This window comes from Schistocerca piceifrons, chromosome 9, assembly GCF_021461385.2.
Source record: "Schistocerca piceifrons isolate TAMUIC-IGC-003096 chromosome 9, iqSchPice1.1, whole genome shotgun sequence".
NCBI classification, from domain to species: domain Eukaryota; kingdom Metazoa; phylum Arthropoda; class Insecta; order Orthoptera; family Acrididae; genus Schistocerca; species Schistocerca piceifrons.
Window position 1 is genome coordinate 179,617,671 of NC_060146.1, and position 18,693 is coordinate 179,636,363.

Consider the following 18,693-nt stretch of genomic DNA (forward strand, 5'->3'; position numbering starts at 1 on the left):
GGGTTTGAAACCGATTGCCATTGCCAAGGCTTGACACTCGTATCCGGTTTCTGTCAGTTACGATCTTTATACGACCACTGTTCAAAACGGTTCAAATGGCTCTAAGCACTGTGGGACTTAACATCTGACCGAGCGAGGTGGCGCAGTGGTTAGACACTGGACTCGCATTCGGGAGGACGACAGTTCAATCCCGCATCCGGCCATCCAGATTTAGGTTTTCCGTGATTTCCCTAAATCGCTCCAGGCGAATGCCGGGATGGTTCCTTTCAAAGGGCACGGCCGACTTCCTTCCCCGTCCTTCCCTAATCCGATGAGACCGATGACCTCGCTGTCTGGTCTCCTTCCCCAAACAACCCAACACAACAGTGTCGGAAGTTCCATGCGGCTTTTCGCGGATGATGCTGTAGTATACAGAGAAGTTGCAGCATTAGAAAATTGTAGCGAAATGCAGGAAGATCTGCAGCGGATAGGCACTTGGTGCAGGGAGTGGCAACTGTCCCTTAACATAGACAAATGTAATGTATTGCGAATACATAGAAAGAAGGATCCTTTATTGTATGATTATATGATAGCGGAACAAACACTGGTAGCGTATACTTCTGTAAAATATGTGGGAGTATGCGTGCGGAACGATTTGAAGTGGAATGATCATATAAAATTAATTGTTGGTAAGGCGGGTACCAGGTTGAGATTCATTGGGAGAGTGCTTAGAAAATGTAGTCCATCAACAAAGGAGGTGGCTTACAAAACACTCGTTCGACCTATACTTGAGTATTGCTCATCAGTGTGTGATCCGTACCAGGTCGGTCTGACGGAGGAGATAGAGAAGATCCAAAGAAGAGCGGCGCGTTTCGTCACAGGGTTATTTGGTAACCGTAATAGCGTTACGGAGATGTTTAACAAACTCAAGTGGCAGACTCTGCAAGAGAGGCGCTCTGCATCGCGGTGTAGATTGCTCGCCAGGTTTCGAGAGGGTGCGTTTCTGGATGAGGTATCGAATATATTGCTTCCCCCTACTTATACCTCCCGAGGAGATCACGAATGTAAAATTAGAGAGATTAGAGCGCGCACGGAGGCTTTCAGACAGTCGTTCTTCCCGCGAACCATACGCGACTGGAACAGGAAAGGGAGGTAATGACAGTGGCACGTAAAGTGCCCTCCGCCACACACCGTTGGGTGGCTTGCGGAGTATAAATGTAGATGTAGATGTAGATGTAGATGTAGAACATCTGAGGTCATCAGTCCCCTAGACTTAGAACTACTTAAACCTAACCTAAGGACATCACGCACATCCATGCCCGAGGCAGGATTCGAACCTGCGACCGTAGCAGCAGCGCGGTTTCGGACTGAAGCGCCAAGAACCGCTTGGCCACATCGGCCGGCCAACCACTGTTCTTCGGCCATATTACATGGCTGCAACTGGTGGACCATTCCTTGTAGGGACCAGTGCGCTCTTTTAAGGAGGCGACTGATACACGGTCCAGTCACTTTAATGTGACCATTCCCTATATTCGGTGTCAATGAGCAATAACCACTTTGTCACCGCCATTGCGCGTCCACTGAATGGCAACAGGTGACATTTTCAGATGAATCACGTTTTATGCTCCATTGGAAAGATAACTGTAGGCGTGTCCTGCGTGAAACATCTGACAGCAAACACCCTGTAACAATCGTTGGAAGCGTCCAGGTCGGAGGCATCCCTGGGTGGTCTCGTCATCCTGGAAGCAGTCTATCCGTGGGGACCAGATCAACCCCTACATGCAGTTTGTTTTTACTCGGCACCACGGTATCGACCAGTAGGACAATGCAGTGTGTCACACAGCTCATAGTCTCTGTGCGTGGTTCGAAGAGCACCAAGATCAGTTTACCGTACTCCCATGGCCACCAAACTCTCCGCATTTAAAGCTAAAGGAGAATCTGTGGGTCCACCTCGATGGGGCTGTACGCGTCATGGATCCTCAACTGAGAAACCTAGCGCAGTGGTCAAGGCCCTATAGTCGCCTTGGCTGCACATCCCTGTCAGTGCCTCCCAGATCCCGATTGACTCTTTTTTCCGCACGTCGCGCAGTGGTCCATGCTGCAGAACGTGGCCGCGCGGGATTAGCCGAGCGGTCTAGCCGCTGCAGTCATGGACTGTGCGGCTGATACCGGCGGAGGTTCGAGGCCTCCCTCGGGCATGGGTGTGATTATTTGTCCTTAGGGTAATTTAGGTTAAGTAGTGTGTAAGCTTAGGGACTGATGACCTTAGCAGTTACGTCCCATAAGATTTCACACACATTTGAACATTTTTTTGCAGAACGTGGTTATACAGGTGGTCGCACTAATGTGAAGATCAAGAACGAAGTCCTCAGGTTAAAAGTGGTGTAAGACAGTGACATAATCTTTCGGCTCTATTGTTTAGTCTGTACATCGAAGAAGCAATGACTGAAATAAAAGTAAGATTCAGGAAGGGAATTACGAGGGCGAGTCAAATGAAAACCTTAAATTTGTAATAACAAATCGAAATTTCGCGCCGTTATCCTGTAAGTTGGTAAGCGTGCTACAAACAGCATGCAGAATGGCCTGTTGGTGGCAGCATAGTGCAGATGCACACATACCGTCGCTGTATCAGTATAAAGATGGCCACCCCACTTGCACTAGGGAAGAACAGCGTTCTGTTATTCGGTTTTTGCGTAGTGGAGGTGTGAAACCTATTGAAATTCATCGACGAATGAAGGTTCAGTACGGTGATGCATGTATGTCACAGCAGCAAGTCTACGAATGGAGTTGGAAGTTCGCAAATGGTGTGACTTCAGTGGAAGATGCTCCTCGTCCAGGTCAGGCACAACGAGTTGTGACTCCACAGAACATTGCAGCAGTTGAAGCCATAGTAAAGGAAAACCGCCGAGTGACACTAAATGACATTGCAGCATGTTTACAGATTAGTCATAGGCCAACACATCACATTGTGCATGATGTGATCCAGTTTTACAAAGTGTCTCTAAGATGGGTGGCACGGCAGCTGACTCCTGAAATGAGAGAACGAGGTGTTGATGTTGTGAAGAACTTCTTCGGTACTTTGAACGAGAAGGTGATGGCTTCCTTGCAAGAATTGTTACTGCGGACCAAACCTGGGTTCACTTCCACCAACCGGAAACGAAGAGAGCGAGCAAGGAATGGCGCCATTCCTCATCACCAAAACCAAAGAAGTTTCGAACAGAACCATCAGCAGGGAAGGTTATGCTGACTCTCTTTTGGGACGAGAAAGGCGTCATTTTGGACCATTACATGCCTAGAGGGACACTGTCACCAGTGCATTATACACACATCTCCAAAAAATTCATGAGCGGCCTGCGATCAAATCAAAGCGATTGGGATTGCTGTCAGCAGGTGTCCTTTTGCAACATGACAAACGAGGCCCCACACTGTCCGTACAACAAAAAAAAAACGGTTCAAATGGCTCTGAGCACTATGGGACTTAACTACTGTGGTCATCAGTACCCTAGAACTTAGAACTACTTAAACCTAACTAACCTAAGGACATCCTACATATCCATGCCCGAGGCAGGATTCGAACCTGCGACCGTAGCAGTCGCGCGGTTCCGGACTGCGCGCCTAGAACCGCTAGACCACCGCGGCCGGCCTGTCCGTACAACAGTTGCAACAATCACAGACCTGCATTTTGAGTGTCTTTCTCATCCACCATACTCACCAGACCTTCCCTCAAGTGATTTCCATATCTTTGGACCACTCAAAGACGCAATGGGTGGAAAGAAGTTCCGTTCTGATGAAGAGGTACGCCAAGCGGTGCATGAGTGGTTGCTCGGACTACCAATAGAATTTTTTTCTAAATGAATTTATGGACCTTGCAAGCGCTGGAGGACTTGCATTGAGCGTGGGGAAGATTGTACCACTTCTGCACAATAAATAATATTTAAAAAAATTTATGGTTTTCAATTGACTCACCCTCGTAAAGTTGAGAGTGAAAGGATGTCAGTCATAAGCTTCGTTGATGACGTTGCTATCCCCAGTGAAAATGAAGTAGAAAGGCAGGATTGAGATTGAATGAACAGCCTAATGAGTAAATGAAAGAAACTTGAAAGTAAAGAGGAGTAGTAATAAGCCTGACATGAGAATTGGGGACTACGAAGCAGACGAAGTGAAAGCGTTATGCCATCCTGGAAACAAATTAACAGATGAGAACGAAACAAGATGGACGTAAAAAGCAGACTGTCGCAGGTAAAGAGGGTATTTAGGGTCAAAAGCAGTGTACTAGTATCAAATATTGGCGTGAAACAGTGAAAGAATTTTTTAAGAATGTACGTCTGGAATACAGCATTTTGCGAAAGTTATCACTGACTATGGGGTTACCAGAGAAGACGGCAATCGAAGGTTTTGGTTCAAAATTGTTCCAATGGCTCTAAGCATTATGGGACTTAACATCTTAGGTCATCAGTCCCCTAGACTTAGAACTACTTAAACCTAACTAACCTAAGGACATCACACACATCCATGCCTGAGGCAGGATTCGAACCTGCGACCGTAGCAGCAGGGCGGTTCCGGACTGAAATGCCTAGAACCGCTCGTCCACAGCGGCCGGCCAGGGTTTTGGAATCCGGTGCTGCAGAAGTAGGTTGAAAATTAGGTGGAGTGATAAGATAAGAACACAGGAGGTACAGGTTGACTGGGCAGGAGGTTAGACATCAAGAAATAACTCTCATGGTAGTTGACGGAGCTATAGACGGTATAAACTTTAGAAGACATGGACTGGAATACGTCCAGCTAGTAATTGATGACTTTGGGGGCATAAGTGCTCTTTCGAGATGAATTGGTTGGGAGAGGATACGAAGACGTGGCAGGCCGCATGAAATTAATTTAAAAAAAAAAACGGATCGGTGGACTATCGATATACACCGACGACATGTGGCCTACAGCCTGGATATGGAGTGATTGCAGAGGGGCGGTGCCTTACTGACCGTGCATGTGCCGTATCTTGCCGGGCAGAGCGGCGGCCAGCGCTCCAGGCTGTGGGTCACCGCGGAAGTTCTCCAGCTGTCCCTCCAGCACGCGCTCCCGGAACGCGAATTCGTAGCACAGCAGAGGTAGCGCCACCAACTCCAGGCCCGTCGTCACCTAAGACGCAAAAGCAGGAATGACAGTAAGCCAGAAAAATAAAAAGGCAACGAACACAAATTCTTCATTTGTGTGGCCAAAACGTAAAAGAAAAATTATAACATAAAAGATGAAACAAACAAACCAAACAACACCAATACATACAAAAAAACCATACGAAAAGGCATAAATTGATTCATCATAGTAAATTAACATATCAGAATGTGAAGCACTCTGAAGAACCAAAGAAACTGGTACACCGTCCTAATATCGTGTAGGCCCCCGCGAGATCGCAGAAGCGCCACAGCCCGATGTGGCATGGATTCGACTAATAGCTGAAGTAGTGCTGTAGGGAAGTGACACCATGAGTCCTGCAGGACTGTTCATAAATCCGTAAGAGTACGAGGGGTTGGAGATCTCTTCTGAATAGCTCCTTGCAAGGCATCCCAGATATGCTGTCTGGGGAGTTTCGCGGCCAGCGGAAGTGTTTAAACTCAGGAAAGCTGTCGAAAAGGACATTTTTTTCGAAATCCGCTCCTCTTCTCTATCTTGTTTTTCACTTTGATAGTTGACTAGTAGCAAAACGTATATCTTCATTAACACCGAATTCAGTCACATACGATGAAGTGGTATTCCAAAGACGCATGTGTTTGTGCTTGACGGCCGAAATGAAAGTGCATTCAGCAATTTCTTGACCCAAACAAATCTACACTTCATTACTGTACAGATTTACAACAATGTTACAACAATAATTTGCAAGCAGTTGCAAATATAATCAAATGCAAACAATTCCAAATATAATTAAATGTGAAAAGATTACGCCTGTAGCGGTGGCGGTGATTGGGAGGGGGCCGACATAGAGATATTTCTAACTTATTTTTGACGAATGCATCTTTGGAATGCCACTTCATCCTATATATGACTGAATTTGGTAATAACGAGGCTATACATTTTGCTGTTAGTGATTTCTTGAAATGAAAAAAATAGTTAGGGGGAGAGACTTAAGGAAAAGATGACTTTTTGGACAAATCTGATTGCACCGTTGTAACATACATATTTTTATTTGAAGATGCTTTATATCTGTTACCGTTTCAGTGATATTTATTCAGAAGTATTAAACTCAGTTATTTCCAGCGGAGTGTTTCACCCCGTTTAACGACCGATTGGGCATTTATAAATGAAATATGTGTGTCTTGTTTTGATCTGCACTACAATATATTCAAAGCTGAATAAAATCTAAGTGTATCGCTTGGGTAGGTATTTTTGTGAGATAAGACGTAGGGTGACTATTTAATTTTCACCTCGGAAAGTATAAAGTTACGTAACTACTTTTGTTTGGAGGTACACGTCTGCGGCCGTCATACATTCTGAAATCCACGCTCTACACTGCTATAGGACGCCGCTAAAACAAAACGGCGAACGCATCTCTACTTCATCAATGGTTTGCGGCATTTAGCTCGGCTCCTCTAGTGGCCTGCTATAGTACGGGGATTTCAGGGTATACGACTGCAGACTTCTGCCTGCATGCAAACAGAAAATTAATTGCGTCACTTTGTTTCTTCGCAGTGGTAATTAAAACTTTAGGAGCACTCTAGTACGTGGCAGGGCTAGGATTTGTCGCACTCACCAGGAAGTATGTGGCGATGCTGCGGGCCGGGAATGCCGCTTCACTGCACACTGAGGCCATCTTGCGTACCATGGCGCTACCAAGGGGTGCGTCTTGCCTGCAAAAACGTAAACACTGTCTCAGAACTTGCAGTGCAAATGCGTCTATAGTCCGATTAAAATTACTTGACACTTCATGCGCTGTAGCTGGTTTCCTCCAACCAGAGCTCTCAACGTCACGTTCGAACTGTTCGCCATTGCCAAACTGCCACGGCAGTTAGTTCATTTTCAGTTTCTTGTCTGACTTTCTTCCCGAATCTTGGGCCTGGACCTTTTATTTCGTATTTCATCACACATGATAAACACACACACACACACACACACACACACACACACACACACACACTAACGAAATACACACGTTTCATACATAGCACTAACCAAATGTTACTGGATCCTTTCGCACAAGACGCGATTCAGCGTCGTTTATACAGTTATTCTAATCACGGAGATCATTAGATAAGCTTCGCATGACATTGTGCGAATTTTTGAAGTGTGTCAATTACTCGTTGAGACTGGCACCTGGATTCAAAATACATGCAGTATATCAAATCAGACTTTCAAAGCAGTGCGTCCAATTAACAATATAAATATTGCAAACTTTAGGGAAAGCCTACAGCAGCTAGACTGGGATGAAGTGTATAAGGAAGCCGATGCAAACATGAAATATGACTATTTCACGATACATTTTTAAGGGTATTTGAAAATTGTTTTCCCAAGAAAATAGTTAAACATAATTCCAAGAAAACATATAAAAACCTTGGCTAACTAAAGGAATAACAGTATCTTGCAACCGTAAAAGAGAACTGTATCTAACAGCAAGAGGGAGTACTGACCCCGAAATTGTTCAATATTATGAAAACTATTGTGCGGTACTAAGAAAAGTTATTAAAAAGTCCAGAAGCATGTGTATCATGTCTGAGATCAGTAACTCTGATAATAAAATTAAAGCAATTTGGAATATTATTGAAAGGTAAACAGGGCAACCAAGAGCACAGGAAGACATTAGTGCCATAAAACTGAATGTCAAGTGTACTAACAAACAATCAGAAATTGAAAATATTTTCAATAATCATTTTTTAAATGTTGTGGAGAAAATAGGATCTAGATCATCACTAGAAGAGGCAAGGCTACTAATAGAAGAGGCCATACCTGTGCAGTTTGAAACTACTGTAATTCCACCAACCTCTCCCTCTGAAATCAGTAAAATAATAAACTCACTGAAAAGTAAAAGCTCTTACGGAATTGATGGCATTTCCAGCAAGGTACTTAAAGCTTGTTCCCCACAGATAAGTAGGATTCTCAGCCACGTATGTAATAGCTCTTTCAAGCAGGGTGTTTTCCCTGATAGACTGAAATATGCCATTGTAAAACCATTGCATAAAAAGGGGGATACGTCTGATGTCAACAACTACCGCCCAATCTCTCTTCTGACAGCCCTATCAAAAATTTTTGAGAAAGTAATGTATTCAAGAGTAGCCTCCCACATTTGTAAAAATAAAGTACTAATAAAATGTCAGTTTGGTTTTCAGAAAGGCTTTTCAACAGAAAATGCTATATACGCTTTCACTGATCAAATATTAAATGCTCTGAATAACCAGACATCACCCATTGGTATTTTTTGTGATCTCTCAAAGGCCTTTGATTGTGTAAATCATGGAATTCTTTTAGATAAGCTAAATCATTATGGTTTGAGTGGGTCAGTGCACAAATGGTTTAACTTATACCTAACTGGAAGAATGCAGAAAGTTGAAATAAGTGGTTCATGTAATGTTAAAACAACAGCTGATTCCTCAAACTGGGGGGGCTATCAAGTATCGGGTCCCACAGGGTTCGGTCTTAGGTCCTTTACTGTTCTTGATATATGTTAATGACTTACCATTCCACACTGATGAAGATGCAAAGTTAGTTCTTTTTGCTGATGGTACAAGTATACTAATAACATCCAAAAACCAAGAAGTAAGTGATGTAATTGTAAATGATGTTTTTCACAAAATTATTAAGTGGTTGTCAGCAAATGGACTCTCTTTAAATTTTGATAAAACGCAGTATATACAGTTCCGTACAGTAAATGGCACAACTCCAGTAATGAATATAGACTTTGAACAGAAGTCTGTAGCTAAGGTAGAATTTTCAAAATTTTTAGATGTGTCCATTGATGAGAGGTTAAACTGGAAGCAACACATTGATGGTCTGCTGAAACGTCTGAGTTCAGCTACGTATGTTATTAGGGTTATTGCAAATTTTGGTGATAAGAATCTCAGTAAAATAGCTTACTATGCCTACTTTCATTCACTGCTTTCGTATGGCATCATATTCTGGGGTAATTCATCGTTGAGTAGAAAAGTATTCATTGCTCAAAAACGTGTAATCAGAATAATTGCTGGAGCCCACGCACGGTCATCCTGCAGACATCTATTTAAGGATCTAGGGATCCTCACAGTAACCTCACAGTATATATGTTCACTTATGAAATTTGTTGTTAATAATCCAACCCAGTTCAAAAGTAATAGCAGTGTGCATAGCTATAACACCAGGAGAAAGGATGATCTTCACTATGCAGGGTTAAATCTGACTTTGGCACAGAAAGGGGTAAATTATGCTGCCACAAAAGTCTTTGGTCACCTACCAAACAGCATCAAAAGCCTGACAGATAGCCAACTCACATTTAAAAATAAATTAAAAGAATATCTAGATGACAACTCCTTCTACTCATTGGCTGAATTTTTAGATATAAATTAAGGGGGGGGGGGGAACTTAAACATTAATGACATGCAATATTTTGTGTAATGTAATATCTTGTACAGACATCTTTTATTAACCTGACACGTTCCACATCATTGCGAAGTGTCGTATTCATGATCTATGGAACAAGTATTAATCTAATCTAATCTAATCTGATCTAATCAACACCGTTTTGCAGGGTGCTAACATAGAGTAGTGGTTAGCATATAAACCAGACGAGTAGGAATTCGAAGGTTGCTGACACGATCGCTCAACGTTTATGGTCAGAGGGTTAGCTGCCCTTTATAGTAAAATAAATGAGTGAATGGATCAACAATGATCTTGAAGAGGTGTAAGGATCGAACCTCACCCAGCAGTCTCGTGCTCTATCATCTACGCTATGAGAGCAACTGGCACTAATTGTATCTGGCGGGCCCTTGAATTTGCGCGTGCAACGGCCTGGTTGGCTAACTTCTTTGCTAAGTAACTCGGTAACGGCGTAAGGTATTGATTTTCTTAACAATCATTTCTCAGAAGAGTTACAAGTTTTTCAGGCGGTTTCTGACTACACTCTCTCTCTGTCTGCGTGTGTGTGTGTGTGTGTGTGTGTGTGTGTGTGTGCGTGTGTGTGTGTGTGTGTGTACAGAGTTAGTCAGCTGCCCCTGTTCATGGATTTTACGCCACCCGCAACTCTTTCAGATACTACACGCATGATTTTCATATTCTCTCACTCATTGCGCGCAAACTATTGATCACAGACAAACTTAGCAGAACCTTTTTGTAGAAAATGTAATGTGGCCTCTAGTGAAAACGGATCTCAGTATAAAAATTAACTACATTAAATTTAAATTTCCTACAAAACAGTCCTGCCCATTTTTATGTAGGTCTAATAATTTGTGTGTAACGAGCGAGAGAATATGAAAGTCTGTGAAGGAGTTGCAAGCTGTATCAAACCTATCGACAGCGGCAGCTGAATCATCGTCATAAACTACACACCTACAACACTAGAAGGAGAAAACGACAATTACTACTCATTATGTTGCTCAGAAAGGAGTTCACCATGCAGTTAAAAAAAAAGTTTTGAGAATTTGTCCAGTAGCATAATATTATGCCTGTCAGGCAAACAAATTTTAAATCTGTCCCAAAATCATTTGTTCTGAAGAGCTCCATCTATTGTCTACTCGAATTTTTATTTAAAAACTGAGAGCATGTAAGAAAACACTAGTTTTAAATGTAGCTGCAAGAACAGGACTGGAAAATAAGACGCTCATTAATGTTAAATTTAGGCTAGGGTGACATTCAGGTGCTTGTAAATGGCAATCATGTTACCATCCATTCAAACTGATCACATATACATGTCCTATAAACCAACCCGTTCCACATTATTTCGATAAAAGGTTATTAGAATTATCTATGAAACATGTTAGTAACTAACTCAGTGACTAGGAACAATTTCCAGATGTATCATTTCGCAAGCAGTGACCCCACAAAAAGGTGACCAAAGTATTGAACCAGTTCTTCATGTTTCTTCTTCCACGACTGATGGATGGCATAGAGATAGTGCAAATGACAACAGGCAAATTTTAGTAAGGATTCGTGCGTCTGTAAAACAACGATGCACGCAGCATAGAACTGCCACCGTCATACCTTATCAAAAGATTTTGCCGACAACAGAGAAAATTCGGGCCCTATGTAAAATCGCTAAGCAGGTCTAAGGTTTCTATGCTCTCAACCGTTGAGCTGTCTGGCGTGGCAGTAGAAGGTAGCAAAAAGGAAAGCCGAAGATTTAAATTTCGCGTTTAAGAAATCGTTCACGCAGAAGAACCGTACAAACATACCGTTGTTTGACCATTGTATGGTCTACCATCAGGAGGACATAGCAACAGCCATACCTGGGATAGAGAAACAACCGATAGAGTTAGAAACAAATAAGTCGTCAGGTTCGGATGGCAACCTAGTTCGGTTCTAGAGTCCTCTACGGCGTTGACCTCTTACTTAGCTTGGATTTATCGCTTATCTCTCTCCCAGCGCTAAGGCCCCCAATCGACTGGAAAAAAGGGCAGGCGACTCCTATCCATGGTGTAAATTTTAAGTTGACAAACCAGAATAACTCGAAAAATAAGTTCACTCGTTAGTAAGTAGGATGTTTGGTTAGTTAGTTCGCTAGTCAGGTAATTTGTTTGATAATTAAAAGTTGTGTGGCCTCATGACCACGAAACAAACAAAACTTATCCGAATCGGCGGAAAAAATTAATATTTGGGTCAACATTTGCAAAACTCTAATTCCTCTCACTCAAACCCCACCCTATGGGGAGAGAGGGAGAGTTTTACTTTTAGCGAATCAGAATTTACGAAGTAAATAAGTATTTTTTATTTATCCGTAACCATTTTCCACGTAAAAATGAGAACATGGATTTTCTTGAATTACAACGCCAACTACCAAGAATCAAAACAAATGTTTAAGAGAAAATGTACGTAGTTTTTTATGTAGAATCTGATTCTGCAATAAAAACTGGGAGTTCCCTTTTGAAATTTTAAAGTTGCCTCCTGCCCCACCCCCAGAGGGCTGGGGTGGCGGGCTAATTTTAGCACGAGCAGATGTCCCCCTCGAAAATAATCAACTTTGGATTCTACACATTTTTTCGTGTGAAGCTTATTTTTCGACTTATTCTGGTTTGTCAACTTAAAATTTACACCCTGTGTATAAGAAGTGTAAAAGAACGGACCCGCAAAATTACAGACCAATATCGTTAACATTGCTTTGCTGCAGAGCTCTTGAACATATTCCCAGTTATAATATAATAAATTTCCTTGAGGCGCAAAAGCTTTTATCCACAAATCAGCACGGTTTTAGAAAGCTTCGCTCGTACGAAACTCAGCTTGTCCCTACCTCACATAATATCCTGCGAACTGTGTATGAAGGGCAATAGGCAGGTTCCACATTCCCAGATTTCCGAAAATCATTTAGCACAGTGATCTGCAGACTGTTAACGAACTTACGAGCATTTTGAATAGGTTCCAGATACGTGACTGTCTCGAAGACTTGTTACGTAATAGAACTAGTGAGTTGTCCTCGACGGCGAGTATTCACCAGAGACAAAGGCATCGTCAGGAGTGCCCCAGGGAAGTGTGATAGGGAGGCTGTTAATTTGTATGTACATAAATTACTCGGCGGACAGGGTGATGATGATGTTTCGTTTGTGGGGTGCTCAAATGCGTGGTCATCAGCGCCTGTACAAAGTCCAAATTTTTTCACAGTCCAATTTCGTACACAGTCCAATCTATTCACTGTTAGGAATGATGAAGAACAAGATGATGATGAAATGATGAGAACAACACAAACACCCAGTCCCTGGGCAGAGAAAACCCCCAACCCGCCCAGGAATCGAACCCAGGACCCCGTGATCTAGAGGTAGCAACGCTAGCCACCAGACCGCGAGCTATGGACGGCGGACAGCAGTCTGCGGTTGTTTGCTGATGATTCTGTGGCGCACGGAGAGATGACTTAGAACAAATAACTAGATTTTCTGATGAATGGCAGGTACCTCTAAATGTAGAAAAATGCAAGTTAATGCAGAAGAATAGGATAAACAAACCCGTAATGTTCGAATACAGTATTAGTAGCGTCCTGCTTGACACAGTTACGTGGATTAAATATCTGGGCGTAACGCTGAAAAGTGATATGAAATGGAACGAACATTTAAGGCTTACAGTAAGGAAGGCGAATGGTCTGTATCTGTTTATTGGGGCATTTTAGGAAAGTGTCGTTCATCTGTAAAGGACACCATATATACGACACTAGTGCGGCTCATTCTTGAGTACTGCTCGAGTGTTTGGGATCCGCACCAGGATGGATTAAAGGAAGACATCTAAGCAGTTCCGAGACAGGCTGCTAGATTTGTTATCGATAGTTTCGAACAACACCGAGGAGTGAAGCAGTATATTGCTCCCTCCTACGTATATCTCGCGAAGAGACGATGACGATAAAATCAGAGAGATTAGAGCCCACACAGAGGCATACCGACAATCTTTCTTTCTACGAACAATACGAGATTGGAATAGAAGGGAGAACCGATAGAGGTACTCAAGGTACCCTCCGCCACACACCGTCAGGTGGTTTGCGGAGTATGGATGTAGATGTAGATGCAAGTATTACTTAGAAGCTACGGGGACTCTACATCTAAATCTACATCTACATGGATTCTCTGCGAAGTGCCTTGCACAGGGTTCATCGAATTACTTTCAAAGTAATTCTCTATTATTCCACTCTCGAACAGCGAGCGAAAGAAACGAGCCTCCATAATCCATGGAGGGAAGGTGACGTCTCTTTCGAAGAACACTGTTGAGAAAATTTAGAGAAGTGGCATTTACAGCTGACTGCAGAACGATTCTAATACCGCCTACATACATTTCGCGTGAAGACCACGTAAGAGAAATTAAGGCATGTAGACAGTCGTTTTTCCCTCACTCTATATGTGAGTAGAATAGAAAAGGGAATGACTGTTAGTGGTCTATAGGGTGCCCACAACACCCTCCGTAGGTCGCTTGCGGATTATGTATGTAGTTGTGGACGTAGATCTAGAAGCTGCAATTCATCACACCAAACAGAGGTTGTATCGAAGTTACCTTCCTAATCACTCAGCGAGGAAACTTTACACTACAACATCTATACGCAGCAGCAAAGCGTTGCTCGCTGTCTCCGTCAGACCCATGTGTACACAGAACAAGAGCGTTTCTATCACATTGCCCTGGTGCTGATACTTCATATGCTTATGATCAACTTTATCAGGTTTTGGATCGGCATGTGAGTGCAGGAGTGTAGTGTGGAAAGAGCTGCATCTACATCTACATGATTACTCTGCAATTCGCATTTAAGTGCTTGGCAGAGGGTTCATCGAACCACAATCCTACTATCTCTATACCATTCCACTCCCGAACAGCGGGCGGGAAAAACGAACACCTAAACCTTTCTGTTCGAGCTCTGATTTCTCTTATTTTATTTTGATGATTATTCCTACCTATGTAGGTTGGGCTCAACAAAATATTTTCGCATTCGGAAGAGAAAGTTGGTGACTGAAATTTCGTAAATAGATCTCGCCGCGACGAAAAACGTCTTTGCTTTAATGACTTCCATCCCAACTCGCGTATCATATCTGCCACACTCTCTCCCCTGTTACGTGATAATACAGAACGAGCTGCCCTTTTTTACACCCTTTCGATGTCCTCCGTCAATCCCACATCGTTTGGCTTTAGTTGATGTTCGTCTTATAGTCTCCTTTCAAGACACTGTCCATTCTGTTCAGTTGCTCTTCCAAACCCTTGGTTGTCTGTGGAGGGAAGGTGACGTTTCTTTCGAAGAACACTGTTGAGAAAATTTAGAGAACTGGCATTTACAGCTGACTGCAAAACGATTCTAATACCGCCTACATACATTTCGCGTGAAGACCACGTAAGAGAAATTAAGGCATGTAGACAGTCGTTTTTCCCTCACTCTATCTGTGAGTAGAATAGAAAAGGGAATGACTGTTAGTGGTATATAGGGTACCCACACCATTCACCGCACGATGGCTTACGGAGTATGTATGTAGTTGTGGACGTAGATCTAGAAGCTGAAATTCATCACACCAAACAGAAATTGTATCCAGGTTATCCTCCTAATCACTCAGCGAGGAAACTTTACACTACAACGCCATCTATACGCAGCAGCAAACCGTTGCTCGCGCTCTCCGCCAGACCGATGTGTACACAGAACAAGAGCGGTTCTATCACATTGCCCTGGTGCTGATACTTCATATGGTTATGATTAACTTTATTAGGACTTGGATTGGCATGTGCGTGCAGGAGTGCAGTGTGTAAAGAGCTCGGGCATTGTTTGCTGCGATTCCCCGCGAGCGCACCTGACTCACCTGAAGAGCACGAGTCGTAATGTGCGGACACTCGGCCAGCGGCGAGGCGACTGTTTGGGTCCAGTGTGTGGAGCAGCGGCGTCCACAAGTGGGCCGGTGCTATCTCCAGGGTCTAGGGTCACGCAAACACTGCGGACGCCGAGCGCGGAAGCGTCGTCCGAACAGGGCATATCGAAATAGGTGGCTGCGGGAGAGAGAACCGGCTAAAATCGCCCAAAAGAGCAAAACAATTTAGGGAACAACTACCAAACAACGACACGCACCACCTGCTGACGCAAGAGAACACATTTAATGTCCTGTATAAACTAGCAGATGCGATCTCAAGCAAAGTCCTCAAAGAATACCTGACAAACAATTAATGAGTAAACACCAGACTCAGACTCCGTACACCCTCCGTGTTCCGCCAGGACATGGACCTGGCCAGCCGCCTCACGGTTGGAACCCGCCATGTTTTAGGACTAGGTTGGGGGGGGGGGGGGGGTTGGTGGGAGGGTAGTACATCATCACCGGACTTGACAACGCAGCTATCATGACAGTAGATATGGAGCTAGATTAGTTACAGGCTCAGAATTGTTGTTGTTGTTGTCTTCAGTCCTGAGACTGGTTTGATGCAGCTCTCCATGCTACTCTATCCTGTGCAAGCTTCTTCATCTCCCAGTACATACTGCAGCCTACATCCTTCTGGATCTGCTTGGTGTATTCATCTCTTGGTCTCCCTCTTCGATTTTTACCCTCCACGCTGCCCTCCAATACTAAATTGGTGATCCCTCGATGTCTCAGAACATGTCCTACCAACCGATCCCTCCTCCTAGTCAAGTTGTGCCACAAGCTCCTCTTCTCCCCAATTCTATTCAGTACCTCCTCATTAGTTACGTGATCTACCCATCTAATCTTCAGCATTCTTCTGTAGCACCACATTTCAAAAGCTTCTATTCTCTTCTTGTCTAAACTATTTATCGTCCACGTTTCACTTTCATACATGGCTACACTCCATACAAATACTTTCAGAAACGACTCCGTGACATTTAAATCTATACTCGATGTTAACAAATTTCTTTTCTTCAGAAACGATTTCCTTGCCATTGCCAGTCTACATTTTATATCCTCTCTACTTCGACAATCATCAGTTATTTTGCTCCCCAAATAGCAAAACTCATTTACTACTTTAAGCATGTCATTGCCTAATCTAATACCCTCAGCATAACCCGACTTAATTCGATTACATTCCATTATCCTCGTTTTGCTTTTGTTGATGTTCATCTTATATCCTCCTATCAAGACACTGTCCATTCCGTTCAGCTGCTCTTCCAGGTCCTTTGCTGTCACTGACAGAATTACAATGTCATCAGTGAACCTCAAAGTTTTTATTTCTTCTCCATGGATTTTAATTCCTGTTCTGAATTTTTCTTTTGTTTCCTTTACTGCTTGCTCAACATACAGATTGAATAACATCAGGGATAGGCTACAACCCTGTCTCACTCCCTTCCCAACCACTGCTTCCCTTTCATGCCCCTCGACTCTTATAACTGCCATCTGGTTTCTGTACAAATTGTAAATAGCCTTTCGCTCCCTGTATTTTACCCCTGCCACCTTCAGAATTTGAAAGAGAGTATTCCAGTCAACATTGTCAACAGTCTTCTCTAATTTTACAAATGCTAGAGACGTAGGTTTGCCTTTCTTTAATCTATTTTCTAAGATAGGTCGTAGGGTCAGTATTGCCTCACGTGTTCCAACATTTCTACGGAATCCAAACTGATCTTCTCCGAGGTCGACTTCTTCTCTGTCAAACTCTTCACGCACTATCATATCTCCCATTTCATCTTGATCTGCATCCTCTTCATGCACATCCTCTTCCATTTCCATAACTTTTTTTTCTCGACTAATTTGTTGTGGGACAACGTGGAATATTCCCGCTTCAGCCCCTATAGTTTCATAAAGTTTCGATAGGTTGCGGCACAATACGTAGCCTTCTGTAACAGAGGTGCGGTCCGAGTGGAGTGCAGTGATTGACTTTCATTTGGTGGGAAACAAGAGCATCGCAGATATTCGTAGGCATCTGCAGAATGTCTACGGAGACCTGGCTCTGAACAAAAGTACGGTGGGTCGTTGGGCGAGGCGTGTGTCATCGTCGCAACTAGGTCACGCAAACGTCTCCGATCTCCCGCGTCTCGGCAAGCCACACGCAGCTGTGACTCCTGCAAAGTTGGAACGTGCGGACACTCTTACTCGAGATGATGGTCGCAACAAAAATGAAATCGAACTTCTCCTTCTCCGTGACAACGCAAGGCCTCACATAAACCTGCGCACCCGGGAGGACTTCACTGGACTGTTCTTCCTCGGCCACCCTCCGGCTTCTTTCCGTTCGGCTCAATGAAGGACGCAGTCTGCGGAAAGCATTATGTGGATGATGGGGAGGTCATTGAAGCATCAGTATGTTGGCTCCATCGTCGACCAGTAGAATGGTACCTTGCGGACTTATAGGCTCTCCCAGTAAGATGACCTAAGGCCGTCACATTGTATGGGGATTATATTGAAAAATAGGGTTTCTTAGCCAAAGGAGTCAGAAATGATATGGTGCATTGAAATGCGGAATATAAGCAAACTGCTTCCAAAAAAATTTGTGTTTCATTACTTATTGAACACCCCCTCATACAACCGGACTAATGAACCGCGAAACTCTCCTTTGGTTTTCTGCAACTTCGCGACTGCAGCGCCGCCAAAGCAGCTTGCATGTATAAACACTCTGCGAAACGATTCATAATTTGCATATGTAGTGCAGAAGCACATTCAGAACGCAAATGAGGTCGTATTTCGGAAGTTATTGTGGCGCTGTAAACACGGGAAGGCGTCTTGTAATGTGAGATGAAATGTTTCAGGCAGTGTGGTATAGATAAGAGGGATATGGAAACCCACTTGCCTTCTTCGAAGCGAATTGGAATAGTCTGTACTGACATATTTGTATATGTTAAAACTAGAAAAGGTATAAGGTAAGGACGTTCATTGTTACAACTAATGTTTTGTTTATTGACTGGAAATGGAATAAGGGAAAATGACCGTTGTTTTTGTCAAGGACAGAAAACTAGCACAGTATGAGTCATCGATGATGCAGGAATAGTAGCCGAAAGTGAACAGCGATTGCGTTTTGTAATAAATGTAATTGAACATTTGCAACCTGTAGGGTGGACATTCTGCTGGGCTGAATGTTACCGCACAGTGGGGGGAAAAAATTTAAGAGAGATACCCATTTTGATGCGATGCCAGAAAAACATAATAGGTACAAGCAAGGCACAGAAGCAAGGACAAAGCC

General features: G+C 43.3%; 1 protein-coding gene across 1 annotated transcript in view; it reads right to left on the reverse strand.

Moving 5' to 3' along the window:
- LOC124716830 overlaps positions 1–15,556 on the reverse strand; it is a 31,347-nt gene extending 15,791 nt beyond the window's left edge. The window contains exons 1-3 of the mRNA XM_047243384.1: positions 15,387–15,556; positions 6,719–6,815; positions 4,956–5,112 (exon numbers count right to left, since the gene is read on the reverse strand). Coding sequence (XP_047099340.1) covers positions 4,956–5,112; positions 6,719–6,815; positions 15,387–15,556 — 424 coding nt within the window. The remainder of the gene's footprint in view (positions 1–4,955; positions 5,113–6,718; positions 6,816–15,386) is intronic.
- Between the last annotated feature and the right edge of the window lie 3,137 nt (positions 15,557–18,693).